This window comes from Glandiceps talaboti, chromosome 9 (assembly GCF_964340395.1).
Source record: "Glandiceps talaboti chromosome 9, keGlaTala1.1, whole genome shotgun sequence".
Classification (NCBI taxonomy): domain Eukaryota; kingdom Metazoa; phylum Hemichordata; class Enteropneusta; family Spengelidae; genus Glandiceps; species Glandiceps talaboti.
Genome location: NC_135557.1, coordinates 3,791,216 through 3,805,540, shown reverse-complemented (window position 1 = coordinate 3,805,540; position 14,325 = coordinate 3,791,216). Strand labels below are relative to the sequence as shown.

Sequence of the window (14,325 nt, the reverse complement as noted above, 5' to 3'; positions counted from 1 at the left end):
CGGACGAGCAAACAAGCTTTTGAAGTATCGTGGACGAAAATTCTCATTATTGCCAAGGACGATCTTGCAGTAGCGCCGCCAACGGCCATATATTGAAGTCTGATATGTTCAGTACTGTACTGGTCCCAGGACAGTAACTAAATATGGCAAGGATGAGTTCATCAAACGAGAAAAAAAATCTTCAAAATTCTACAGTGAAATCGAAGTGATGTCTGCATCACATGAAAGTATTCACGCAGTACTTTCTTGATCTAATAACGTATAACCATCAATGCTAGTCTGCGACGCATAAAGATGTGCAAGACCCGCCAACGAGTTGGTGGATGTGCTTGGCGTGTCTAGCACACCGTTTGTTTTAGACAGACTCCCTCTAGAGTCGGTATTCGAACATGTTTCTACGTTCACTGCAACGCGTTGTTGACAAGAGTTCGTTTTTGGCCGCGTGCTTTGGCACTGCTGCTGTTGATTGGTAAGAATATCTAAGATAAGTCCTGTTGTCCTAGTGATATTAGCCTCAAAAGATTCGAGCCTAGCTTCTAAGTAGTCCAGTCGTCTGGGTAAGTTGTCATGGCAGTCTGAAACTGCAATACTAGGGCTAGTGGATGGACTCGTACTCTCCAATGAATCCTGTTTCTTGGCCCATCTGGTAGCCGACATGGCCATGCTTGTAGAGTCTGGTTTGAACGTCGGTTCCATCTTGATGTCAGTTCGATACACCCTCATGCGACGATTCATTTCTGGAGTTGGGGCTAGGGTTTTCTTAGCTGTTATGTCAATCGACATCTTTCGATCACAGTCACTTCTCCTTGGTCCATTTGGTGGTCCTCTGGTACCACCTCCAGGTTCCTTACCTGAAAGTGTATCCAAAACAATTGATTAATTGATTATTACAAGCCTGGCTTATCATACATGTCAGGGTTTTAGTTGCAAAGCTAGCTAATCAAACACCCCAGTCTCTGCTGTAACACCTGGATGTTATCTTTTTCAAGATACGTTTAGTTCTATTGGGGTTCGAAAATTTGTTCTTTTTCACAATTTGCATGTAAAGTGGCCATACTGTCCCTAACATACATTGTAATGATCCAAGCTGATCATTTGGCAGGCTGAGATTGTACAACTAATAGATAGTCAACGAGTTCGGGAGGGTTATGTTGTTTTATATCCTAGATAAGAGAACTTTTACTGCTAGCGCTGAACACAGCAGTTTTTTGACTGAGGTAGAACTTTTCCAGTTATGTTATATTTTATTTATTATCCACTCATATTTTAATCATTTTTAAATTTCTGACAAAGTTCCTTTGTGCAGAACCGAAACGTAGAAATAAACAGCTTAAATTCAATCTCATTGGGAGCAAGGTCTTGTCATTTCATATCAAACTCGTATCTATCTCCTCAAGTTCTAGTCTCTCCTCATGAAGTGTGTATTCTCTGTAGTTGGACTGATCTTCGTTTATTTAACAAGAGGATGGAACTTTTTTAATTTAGCTTTTTAAAAAAAACCCTCAATTACAATAAATAAGTCCATACTCTACGTATACTATTAACATAAAGTTATCAATATAAACAATTTCCATAAATTGACCATATTGAGATGTGGAAGAAATTGTGATATTGTACTTAATAGGTATCTTGGCATACCATAGTGGTATCAGGATGCATTCATCTCCTTGTAATGTCGTCTTTTCATATTTAAAACTAAAATGATATCTTAGAAAATGTAATGAAGATTAATTACCCCTGTCGTCCTTTGAGGCGTCCAAATTATGTATTGTGGTTAGTTCTATTGCACCATCATCTGAGTACTCGTCATCACCTATAAAGAGATATGGATATGTAGTATATGTGTATATATGCACGTACGTACGCATACATACATACATACATACATACATACATACATACATACATACATACATACATACACACACACACACACACACACACACATACACACATACATACATACATACATACATACATACATACATACATACATACATACATACATACATACATACATACATACATACATACAAACATACAAACAAACATACATACAAACAAACAAAACTTACTGCGCTTTCTTCTCCCGAAATTTCCTGACATGTTCAGGTCCGTTTCATCCTAGGAAAGTTGATAGAAAATAAACAAACTTAACAATTCTTGCAAAGAATGAGGACTTTCTAAAAAACATTGTAAGCTATAGTTCGATACACGCCGAAGACGACGACTTTACAGCCATGCATTGCACAGATTGGTTATTAGTGTCATTGCAAGGTTCTAGAACGACTCACGGGAAGGGGTCGGATTTCTTGGTTTGGTTTGCTGTGAACTATAAAGCTATTCTATGCATCCTAAGGATTTGGGTCGATCACGCGTACGCACAGCCCTAGTAGGAAGCTTAAATGGGTTGGTGTGTCTATCTGTAGGAATGGATGGCCATGCATCTTATATATTGGTCGGACATCTCACATAATTAAATGTGTCCATGCAGTTGGGAAAGAATGTTAGCATTGTTTTCATTGGCAGATAGTTGTTATTAATATGTTAGTATTGTATGGATTGGAGGAGAGCAGTAGCACGTGACAAGACTACGGTACGTCGACAGCTCTCAGTAGTTTTACTCACACAGATATCGGCCATGGCCTCGTTTTGTTTCATGTCCCATATGGTTGGTCTTTTGTGAAATACAAAATACTAATGTAGTGACAAAAATAAAGATGAGTAAGAAATTGATAAATACAAACTACAGTAAATAGGTAACATAGCAAGGTTAACTCTAATTTGTCACCTTTCCCCTACCCATAGAAGTACTGAATTCTAGAATACCTTATATCACAAATATAAACATACGGAAATTATACGCATTGCATCGTGAATCCTGGAGGAATTTAGAATTTCATACAAACCCTGTACCACCGTGTATTTACCACCCCACCATAACATGACTTAAATTGCAACCATCCTTTCATTTATTAACCTATCACAATCTTTCTCTCAAACGAGCACTGACGTCATGAATTTGTAAGCCTGTTAAAATTGATTTTATCAGTGTATCGCCGTCAATTACAACAGCCGCATAGTATGGGCTTCCTAAAATAATGTTAGGCAAATTCTAAATTCTAGGCGATTCCAAAGGCTCAGACTGCGTTGTCGTTCTGTCCTGCAATTCAAGGAGGGTTGATGATAACTATCAGAGCTATGAATTCCGTTCCTACTCAACAAATGTAATTTACATAGAGACTACAATTTGTAAAGCTCCATCTTTCCGTGTTAAATGAGGCTTGTTTTTGGATCATTATATATATATATATATATATATATATATATATATATATATATATATATACTTTAACTTACAGTCGTTGGCGGCGCTCCTATACGCACGCCACTAACGGCTGTATTTTAAATTAGGATGCCGAATCACAATCATAATCATGATGTCGTCTAATATAACGTTGGGATCTTTCGAGAAGTGTCAGAAAACAGTAGAATCGACATTTTTACGTGGAAACGTGTTTGATAGCTGAAGTTAACTGACAAGTGAGAGACATATACTACTATGATCAAAATCTGATACAGGTGATAGCCTGATTTGCCGTTGAAACGAAACCCATGACATTATCTTTCTGCAGGCCCAACGAAATCTCCCTGATGACCAATGCCGCAAAGAGGACTGATTTTGCGACGACCGGTTTTCCCTTAATACATCACATCTGCAAAGAGGCTTATCGTTTTACGACAATGGATTTTCCTTATAAAAGGCATCGTTTTATAATTCTGTTTATTCGATAATAATGATAATTTAATATAGTGTGCCCCTCATAAATAAACTATAATAAGTTTTTGTAATTACTTTGTTCAAGAAAACACCACCCACACTAAGTTAAAATTACGGATCACAATGGAATTTTTGAACTAGAGGTCAAAATGATATTTAAACTGTCGTCATTTTAGAATCCAATATGGCCGCCAAATACTGTGTTTAACTATGAGAGAATAAAACATTGTCGATTTCATTAAAACAAGAGAAGGGACCCTCAACTTTCTTTTATTATTTCAAAAGTACCAGGAACAGTCTTTCATAGGACAAGGTGAGGAGGTCTACATTTAAGAACTTTGTTAGGAAAATTACTATTTACGGTGTGCGATATTACGAGTAAGTTAACATTTTTTATTGTCCCCTTGCAGCTAGTGTTATCTGTACATACATGGCAATACTGAAGGATATCCGACATGTAAAATAACCCTAGTTTATGACGTGTGAAGTAACAATGAATATGGACTAAATATGACAATAAAGTCTGAAAATGTTGGAAAAGATAATTTGATTTGCAATGGCTACTTACTAGTTGATCATAGTTCTAATTTGAAAACAAGTACATTCCCATCATGCACTCTAATTCTTTGTAGGAAAATTGCATCATGGGTAATCGTTTTGACGACAGTTTTATGTAACAAATTTTAACATCAAAAGATGACAAATATCACATTTTTTATATATCGTTTAATGTTTACATGTCGGATTTCCTTGTCTTGATAAATGAAACCTTTACTTACATCCCGTAAATCAACAGACAGACTCAGATTCTCCTCGAAGTCCGCACTGAATTCTGGGTATATGGAAAAGATAAACTGCAAATCATCACGTGATATCAGATGCAAATCACAATATGTTAGGGCTCTGACGTCAGCTCGTGAACGACCCGGTGTGTTGTACCGACATATGTTTTCTCCAAATATGTCGTTGGTTCCTATGTATTGGGAAGAAATTTTTGCACCAACTTAGTAACAAAATCTAAAAAAAAATTATAATGCAAAATAGAGACAGCATGAACCGATCTCTGAAGAGTGTTTCTTGTATCTTGAAAGTAGATATTGTAAAGCAGATAATTACTAACTTATTACGTTTTCCAGTTATAAGATAACCAGCGTTTAGTTGACAATGAAATGATTTGTTTAACTGACTAGTTTCAGACGAACCATTTCTTGACTGTCCCAATTAATTGAAATTGAATTTAAGATGTCATTCAACAAATGTCACTATTTACTCTGTAACTATAGACATAAGGTTTTAGACCATACAAATAAGGGAATTCAAAATGGTTATATTTTAGTTATTGCAAAGAATGACAGATCATTGTCATTCAGAACGTTATGGAAATTTCAATGATTGGAGTCACTACTGTCCATGAGATTGTGAACAAATGTATAAACCAACAACAACAAAATCACACGGTGTTCTTAGATGTATTGTATGAGTGTGAAACTGACACTACGTATCAGCTTCCAATCATTAATCTAACTACATAGGAAAACAGATCAATATCCATTTGTATGTAATGCGGTTATTGAAGACGTCAACCTAAACAATGGTTGCACGTAGCATCTATTACTACAATAGATACCAAACAATAGTAGAAATGAGCTCAAGCTACTAAAGTGTGTCTTATTTACAAATCCCAGACAACATTGTCTAGATGACGTCAGATGACGTCAATGGTCCAGTAACAATTATCTAAATTTCAATGATCAGTTTAGAGAAATTCCCACAAGTTTTTTAGACTTTGAAGAAAGTCTTACTAATATACTGAATATCAAGATATGGCGTAAAAAGTCGAATTGACTATCATTTCATTTCATGATAATATAATATTTGAGTGGTTGTACCAAATTATCATTAAATATTAAGTTTAGGTGATATGGTCATTACACTTCAATCCTTGTCAGTAAAGCTGCTTAAAGAATTAAACAAACTGACAAACATTTATGAATTAATAATAACTACTGGTGAACATCTTTACTATCATTAGAAATAAGATATATACTCCTTGTCAACTATAAAAACTTAGTGAACAAAACCAAAACTGGTGAGCACTCTTATTTACTACAACCTACACCCTGTCATAGGATCCAACAACTAGCATATAAAGACATCCGAAACATCTGTCAGTTAGTAAAATGCTAATAAAACATGTCATACGTTTGGTGCAAGGATTCTGTTTAGACAAACAATACATTTTATGTAGTATATATGTGTTTATTTCCTTATATTTTATGTGGTTCGCTTTACAAAACCTATCTCCGCTGAGAAACGATGACATTCCAAACTTTCTCGTCAAGAAGTGTTTTTACTCCAAAAAACTCAGATCACTATATATATAAATAATCTTCTCTGCGAAATCCTCAGTACTTTCATTTTCATGTGTTGCCAACGTTACAGTTTGTTTATGTCGTCTTTCTCACTTCTACTGTGGTTTAAACATTTACATCAAGTACTATCTGTCCACACAGAAAGTATTTGCTTGAAAGCAATTACTAAATTTGTTGTCATCTAACTTGATACATTGACTTCTGTCTTGTGAACATTCAAAACAATACTGGCTTCTGAGATATGAGACCCAATACTTTCATCTACTTACTTATTTACCACTGAACAGGCCAATAACAGGAGGAGGGTTCAGTGTTAATGCAGGAGGAAACTGGAGTACCAGGAAAAAACCTGCGTTGTTCGGTAGAGTCAAACTGAACGACATTCTTCTTACTTACAGCGTAAATTTAATCAAACCCTGAATGTGTTTGAACCCCGATCGCAGTGGTAAGAGGCAAGTAGTTTATATTAATCACTTGGCCACCGACAATCCCTTCTTTCAGCACAATCTCTGCACAAGATGTACGGTAATGTCTTCTTCTGTGAGATGTATGCTTTGCATAACTTGCTTAATCAGAACACCTTAGTTCCCTTCAAAGCCAATTTTTCAAATCTGTCACTTTATGTTTGCGATTCAAAATTACAAACATTTGTGACTTCCGGCCTTCACCAAGAAAGGACGGACACGCTGTTCCCAATCCCCCCACACACCCCCATCCACATCCCACCCCCACACCCCCACCCCGCTCTATTTATTTCCAACCACTAAAGGAAACCTTGTTCTTTGAAGGGAGACATGCATAATGTATATATATATTCTGGGGGCTTTGCTGCCGATTAAAAGGTACGTTTATTTACAATATACGGGTGTATACTGAACTGTAAAACTCAAAGTTTGTATCAAACGATGCGATGATACAATTTGCATGTACTAAAAGTAAAAATATTAATTTGAACACTTCTTATGTCAGCAGCTGTACTGACAATTACAAAGTAGATTTAAATGTAATCGAAGACAATACATTGACATTAAGATTATGCTGAACAGTTCAATCGAGATTTTATGTAAGCATCACCCAAGTTAAGAAATTACAAACTATCTCAGCATTATAGATGTACACCACTATATAACATATATAATGTATATCATACCTAATATCGCAGTGGTTGTTTCCGACTCAATGACTTCTATTGACCCTCTAGCGATGAAGTAGAGAGCATTGAGTGCATCTCCACGATGGACTAATACATCAGTTGGAGCGGTGTGTGTTGTCTTGAATTTTGTTGACATGGCTCTCCGACATCCCTCGGACGCGTCTTTAAAGACCTCACAACTTTCCAGTAACTTTCTGTTGAGATGTACACACACGTCAGCCTGGAGGTAGTCAGGAAATTCCAACATAACCTAAACGATAAGATAACATCTGGTCAAATGAGGAACCGAAGATCGTATGTAGTGTGTCCTTCCACCAATCCACATGAACGTACCTAAATGTACACAAATTCACTTCATAAAATTGTAAATCCGCTCATTGAACGTAAAAGAAGTTGCTTCATTAAATGACAACTCACATACATAAATTATTTTATTGGACCATAGCGTTTGGTATCTATGATTGAGTGAGAACTCATTAACAACGTATGAGACCTCGTCATATTTTATTATTCAAACTTCATTGAACAAGAAATAGCCTCATTGACTGAGATTTACTTTTAAATTAACAAGAAATCGCCCAAATGAACATAAATAGACCATATTTATTGGAACTTACTACCATCAAACGAGAACTAAGACTGTGTTGAATGAGACCCCATCCACCATTTTGAATACGTCTTAGATTGTGTTTATTAAACGAGAACTAATCTCATAATTGAATGTGAATTCACCGTAATGAAAGAGCTCTCACGTCATTGAGCGAGAATTCGTCATGAACGAGAAATCACCTCAATGATCGAATGTACGAGAACTCACGCCTCACCATGTCATTGAACGAGAGCTCACCTCGTTGAGCGTGAATACGTCTCATTATTATATTAAAAAAATTTATTACAGAAGCAGTGTCCAGAGAAGAACAGAAACACCACAAACTAGTTACATAACAGCACAATATTAGTTTAAGGTATTTCAAAAGAAAAATCAATGTGAAATCTTCAACCAGTGGGCCTGAAGCCCACCAAACCATACATCACATGTAACAACATGATTAATCAGAACATTTTGACTGTCAAAAAGACGTAACATAAACCTGAATGTCACCTTTCTTCTCAAACCAGAGTTAACTAAACGCTGTGAGGAGACACAGTTTCACCGATATAGTACAATGCAGAAAACTTTCTCAATAAAAAGTTGTCTCTACTACAAAGTGCTCTACGCTTTTTCAAAATGTCTTGATTGTTTTTCAAGTCATCAGTAAAAGCATGCTCCAAGTAATTAAAACTCGATACGAATGTCCGCACAGGTTGATCGGATGAATGACAGACAGTTTTTTGGACAACTTTAAGAAGGTGTAGACATTTTGAAGGTAGCTTACCTCATTCATATCCATACCATTGGTAAAAGACCAAGAGTGTTTGAAATAATCCTGCAATCTATGATTCAATGGTGACGGTATTTGGTGAAATTTGATGAATTCTTTGAGGAGCTGCATTTGTTGGTGAAACTTTGTCATTCCAGAATATAGACGTTCAATAATGGCTGTAACATTACCGAACACGCATGCGTACATCAGAGCTGTAAAACATACATAAAAAACACGTTAGTTACTTTAAAGCCCCATGTTTCAATACTAGGGTTCTCGCATTAATGTTGCTTTAGCAAGGTTTTAAGGATTGGATAGTATCACTCTTTTCTCCAAGACCAGTGTTTCTTGCAAAGTTGTTAATCCTAACTTGTTAATCCTAAGCCAACACGTGCCTTTAAAGACTAAGCTTACATTTCTCATGCATGATATGGATATTGTGACCTGAGCCAATTATCATATGTATTTACACACCTTAACAAAAAAGGTACAATGATACACAGGTTATGGGTAACATGGCCCGATACCCCCCCCCCTCCCCGATACCTCACATTAACCATTGAACTGTGACCATTACCCTTACAACAACGCAAATCCTCACCTCCAAGTAACATCGCACAGATTGAAAATATTTTCTCGCCATCTGTGTTTGCAGAAACATTTCCAAAACCAACAGTGGTGACAGTCGTCAACGTGAAATACAAGGCTGTTATGTACTTTGATCTCATACTTGGTCCACTGTCCGTCTGATTGGCTATATAGGGTTGCATCAGGTCATCACTAAGTTGGTCCAACCAGCTGATAGGGGCATGAAGACTATGACGTTCAAACGATGCTATGGCATAAAAGATACACGCCATCCAGTGGGCAATCAGGGCGAATGTGCACATTAGTAGCAGCAACACGGCAGGTGCATACTGGGAGTATCGGTCAACCTTACGTGCCACTCTAACCATACGTAACAGTCTGGCAGTCTTCAACAAACCAAGTGCCTTGGTAGTTTTCTGTTTGGTACGCAAGAAATAGAATATTCAAATTTAAAACTTAAAGCTAAACCGAAAAGATCCTGTAAAAGTGTGAAGGAAACAACCTGTAGGAAATAAAGTAATTTGCAATCTGTGAAGTCTTAAATAAAGTCATTTACAATCTGTGAAGTCTTAAATAGAGTCATTTTATGATTTTACATCACATAACTTTGCCGAGAAACACCGAGTTGAAAGTTCTTCCTTAATTATCGTCTAGTGTAGGCCGTTGCCATAGATACGAAATGATATGACTATGTCATGGCAGGAAATAAATATTCATGAATCACCTGCACTGAACAATGAATGAGGAACAAGTTTTGAGTTGTTTTTGATGGCAATCGTGCATATAGTGTCTGTGATGTAAACATGTAGAATTGCACGCTGGAACCAGTTTACGAAAACAAATGCAACTATTTCCTGGAGTGGTGCGTAAGTATTACTTCACATTATATCAGTTGTTATCGTTTCAATGAGGTTCATCCAATATTTATGGTTGATTTTCTATAAAGTGTACAAGTCTAACTTATTTACTTTCATTACTAACAAAAGTCGACGTTCTTGATTGCATTATGATTTTTGAAATTAGAAATGGAATATTGATGTTTTAAGCCCTGCATGCTGGATATGATCCAATGTAGACACAAAAGGTTGATTGTGTCCATCCGAAATCAATATTATATTTCACTGTTTCTATGGTAACATTGTCCAGCGCATCAACATATAATAGTACTTGAGCCTATTCTATACAACCATACAGAACATGAGAACGCTGACATTATATATATATATATATATATATATATATATATATATATATTCCCATGAACTGTATTAGAGAGTGAGAGAGAGAGGGGGGAGAGGGAGACAGACAGACAGAGGACAGACAGACAGACAGACAGACAGACAGACAGACAGAAAGAGACAGACACAGAGGGAGGGAAAGAAAGTGACAGAAAGAGAGAAAGAGAAAGGAAGAAAGAGCGCGAGACAGGCAGAGAAAGAGTCAGAGAAAGACAAAGACAGACAGACAGACAGACAGACAGACAGACTGGACTACTCCCGTGAATCAGTCGTCATGACAACCCTTTCCAACGTTGGTATTTTAGAATTTCTTTGAAGGTGTCAATAAGTGGTACTGTCACCCCAACATTAAAGTTATTAAATGTGAATAACTTCTATGGCCTTAAATTACTGAGGTGTTTCACAAAGCCACAAAACAGGTATTTTCATTTGTATTTGTGTTGTTGTTGTTGTTGCTGCTGCCATTGTTGTTGTTGTTGTTGTTATTATTATTATTGTTGTTGTTGTTGTTGTTGTTACATTATACAGCACTACTGTGCGATCCGCATATTTTTTGTACGTCGTTTAAGTTTTGTAAATATTTCCATTTTAGTCACGTAGTTTCACCCAATTATTATTATTGTTGTCAGTTTAGTCTCACTTACTTAGTTAAATATTCATTTATCCTTTTAATTATCCAAAAATGAAATTAAATACAAAATGGAAGACTTACTTCATCTTCAGCATCACCCATCGCCTGTATTAAATCAAAGGGAATGGCAGCAACGGCATCGATAGTGAACCAACTCTTTAAATAATGTAGAGCTATTTTCTTCGGCGCATAGACAACCTGCAAAAACATAAATATTTAGACGATATAATAAGTGATATTAGGAAGGAGTGAGTGCTTTATATTCAAATCTTGGTATTTCGACTGATATTATACTTTTAACTCCAACGAATTATCTAAAATTGCGACTCTGTCAATTATATACACTTACATGGATACACATTTAAATTGCGAGTTTTATGACCGTATGAGATGACCATTGTCGATATAGGCTAAATGTCCCGTAACATGTTGAAATATTAGGTCATCAATTTGTGACTATTGACTATTATATCATATCGTTTTGATATAGCGTTCTAGTCTGAGATTATCCTTGACCGTATTAATCGCCGTATTAATTTGATTTGAACGTTATGACGTCATGTTCTGGTACCAAACTCAAAATACAAACAATTTACAATAACATAAAGCAAACATTGAACGGTTTTGCCGACTCCGCAAAGGCTGGATGTGGCAAAAATGTGGGATAATTGCCTGGCATCAAACTGTTAATCTGAGTGACAAGTTTAAAGAACTTTTAATCATATAGGCAGTGGCTAGCATGTCGGATTAAATGACCTTTTGACCTGGGTGGATGACGTAACCATAGCTGATTTCTGTAAACAGACAGGTGATAAAAACACGTTCCTTCTGAATTGTTGTGTATACAATATATATTTGAGTTAAAAACCAAATCACTTTTATACGACATATATGTTTATAGAAGTGTATGAGGCTTGCTTATCAAATATCTTATAGTGGTATTGTCATAGATGCTATGTAGAGGTACTAACTACGGTACGATGGGTGTTATTTACATAATCTAAGGCTATGACAGTATCAGCTAAAATCACCGATACATCAAAATGTAAATTTATCAAAGAATTGCTGCAATATATATGTCAAGCAATATGATTGGGTACCATGCTACCACTCGGACATGATTTTCGCGGCATGTATGCTAATTTCACCATTATGTGTCTACAGCAATACAATGTCCCGTTTCTCCCTTAACCCTTCACTATTATACCACTGCATTGTTAGTTTGCTATATTCTATATTTTGTTCACACAATTGGTACGTTTACCTCGTTATAACTAGGTCATAATTTTCGCGGCATATATGCTAATTTCATTTTCAGCGTATGTATCTACAACATCACCACCTAGTAATCCTCTGTTGACCCCATTCTGTATATTATACAAGTTCAAGAGAATGAATGCCATCAATTTACACATTTTTCGTCGACGCCATTTTAGTGCCTCGTTCTAGTTTCACACGTCAGATCCAAAAACTATCAACATCTCGAACATCACGTGACCAAGCTTTTGCATGATACATGGTCATTGATCGGTGTGCTATTTCAGGATTGTCATTGTTTCATAATCAGGAGAACAAAGGCTAAATGAACATAACAACCTCCAGCAATGACACTTGACGTGTCTTATAGGAAATCAATTCTTTGCTGTCCGTGTTTCAATGGTCTCTATTGATTATACTAGTCAGGTTATCTCACCACTTCCAGTCTAACTATTTTTTAGCAATACACTCTTTTTGATATTGTCAAATGATGTGTAAGCGGTAAAAACAATTTAAAATGTTTCCAAAGTCTGGAAACCTCGATAATGGACAGTGAGAAGTCGGTGCAAAATCATTTACAATTGACAGAAAAAGGATCTCATCACCAGAAATGCTTATTTAAAATGGAACAGGAAAATGTCATCAATAACATGAAAACGGAAGTTGTTAGAAATCCAGACTTACAAGAAAACAGATATGATTGATGTATATTTATCATTATATTGCTTTATTACTATCATTTAAGGTAGAAGGGACAAACAATGTGCAAGACACGACTATGTATGGGGAGAACATCACCTGTCTGTCAATATGTATGTATGTATGTATGTATGTATGTATGTATGTATGTATGTATGTATGTATGTATGTATGTATGTATGTATGTATGTATGTAATTGTATGTATGTATGTATGTATGTATGTATGTATGTATGTATGTATGTATGTATGTATGTATGTATGTATGTCTGGATACATGTACTATATTCAAGTTTAATACACACTACAATTGCTAATGGTTTTAAAGTCTACGTGGTCAGAATATTATGTTGACAACATAAAGCAGACATTGAATTATTTACACTGACTTAAAATCAGAAGTTAGAATACTAATTAATGAAATGACCCTGAAAATGAACAAGATGTTACAGATATTAATTAACATGATCTATTCAAGATGTGACAATCGATATGTCATTAAATAATTACAATTTACGAGTATATCATCTAAATTATTCAAACAAGTTGTCACTTTACAGGATTCCCAAGGATTGTGAGTCTCTTACGTTAATACATGAAACCTAACTGGTGTAAATTGACGACACTTCTTTACGTGAAACCTAACTGGTGTAAATTGACGACACTTCTTTAAGCAATTTGCTGTAACTTAAGGTTCCTGTATCTGGTTTTAAGCTTCGTTTATGGCCTTATGAAGTTCAAATTTTGTTTTAACACGTTCTCTTCTCTCTCTGTTCACTGAGCATTATTTAAATCAGACAGTGCTATAAATTAAAACCAGAACCTGAAATCGAATGTAGAATAATTTGACAAAAATCATACTAATCATACTAACATTGCAACATGTCATATTGTCTGACGTCACAAAACGTTTACTAACATTGCTACATTTTATCATCTGCCGTGTATCCTATTCTTAACAACATTGCTACGTTTTATCGTCTGCCTTGCCTCCCAATCTTAACATTGCTACATTTTATCGTCTGCCTTGCCTCCCAATCTTAACATTGCTACATCTTATCGACTGCCGTGTATCCTAATCTTTAAGATTGCTACATTTTATCGTACAGTATCTTGCAACAATTTGTTTTGAATGAAAGGAATTAAAGAACCACCATGTAGACATCAAATGCAGTCGTCAAAGCATTTGGTGTGCCCTCTGTCAGGATTAAGCAGGTGTCTGGACTGTCGACGACACCTACA

General features: G+C 35.9%; 1 protein-coding gene across 1 annotated transcript in view; it reads right to left on the bottom strand.

Moving 5' to 3' along the window:
* Nucleotides 1-231: 231 nt before the first annotated feature.
* Nucleotides 232-14,325, bottom strand: part of LOC144440441 (potassium voltage-gated channel unc-103-like) — a 23,158-nt gene continuing 9,064 nt past the window's right edge. Inside the window, exons 3-10 of the mRNA XM_078129811.1 lie at nt 11,209-11,325; nt 9,272-9,674; nt 8,683-8,882; nt 7,304-7,556; nt 4,561-4,754; nt 2,076-2,124; nt 1,736-1,813; nt 232-851 (exon numbers count right to left, since the gene is read on the bottom strand). Coding sequence (XP_077985937.1) covers nt 232-851; nt 1,736-1,813; nt 2,076-2,124; nt 4,561-4,754; nt 7,304-7,556; nt 8,683-8,882; nt 9,272-9,674; nt 11,209-11,325 — 1,914 coding nt within the window. The remainder of the gene's footprint in view (nt 852-1,735; nt 1,814-2,075; nt 2,125-4,560; nt 4,755-7,303; nt 7,557-8,682; nt 8,883-9,271; nt 9,675-11,208; nt 11,326-14,325) is intronic.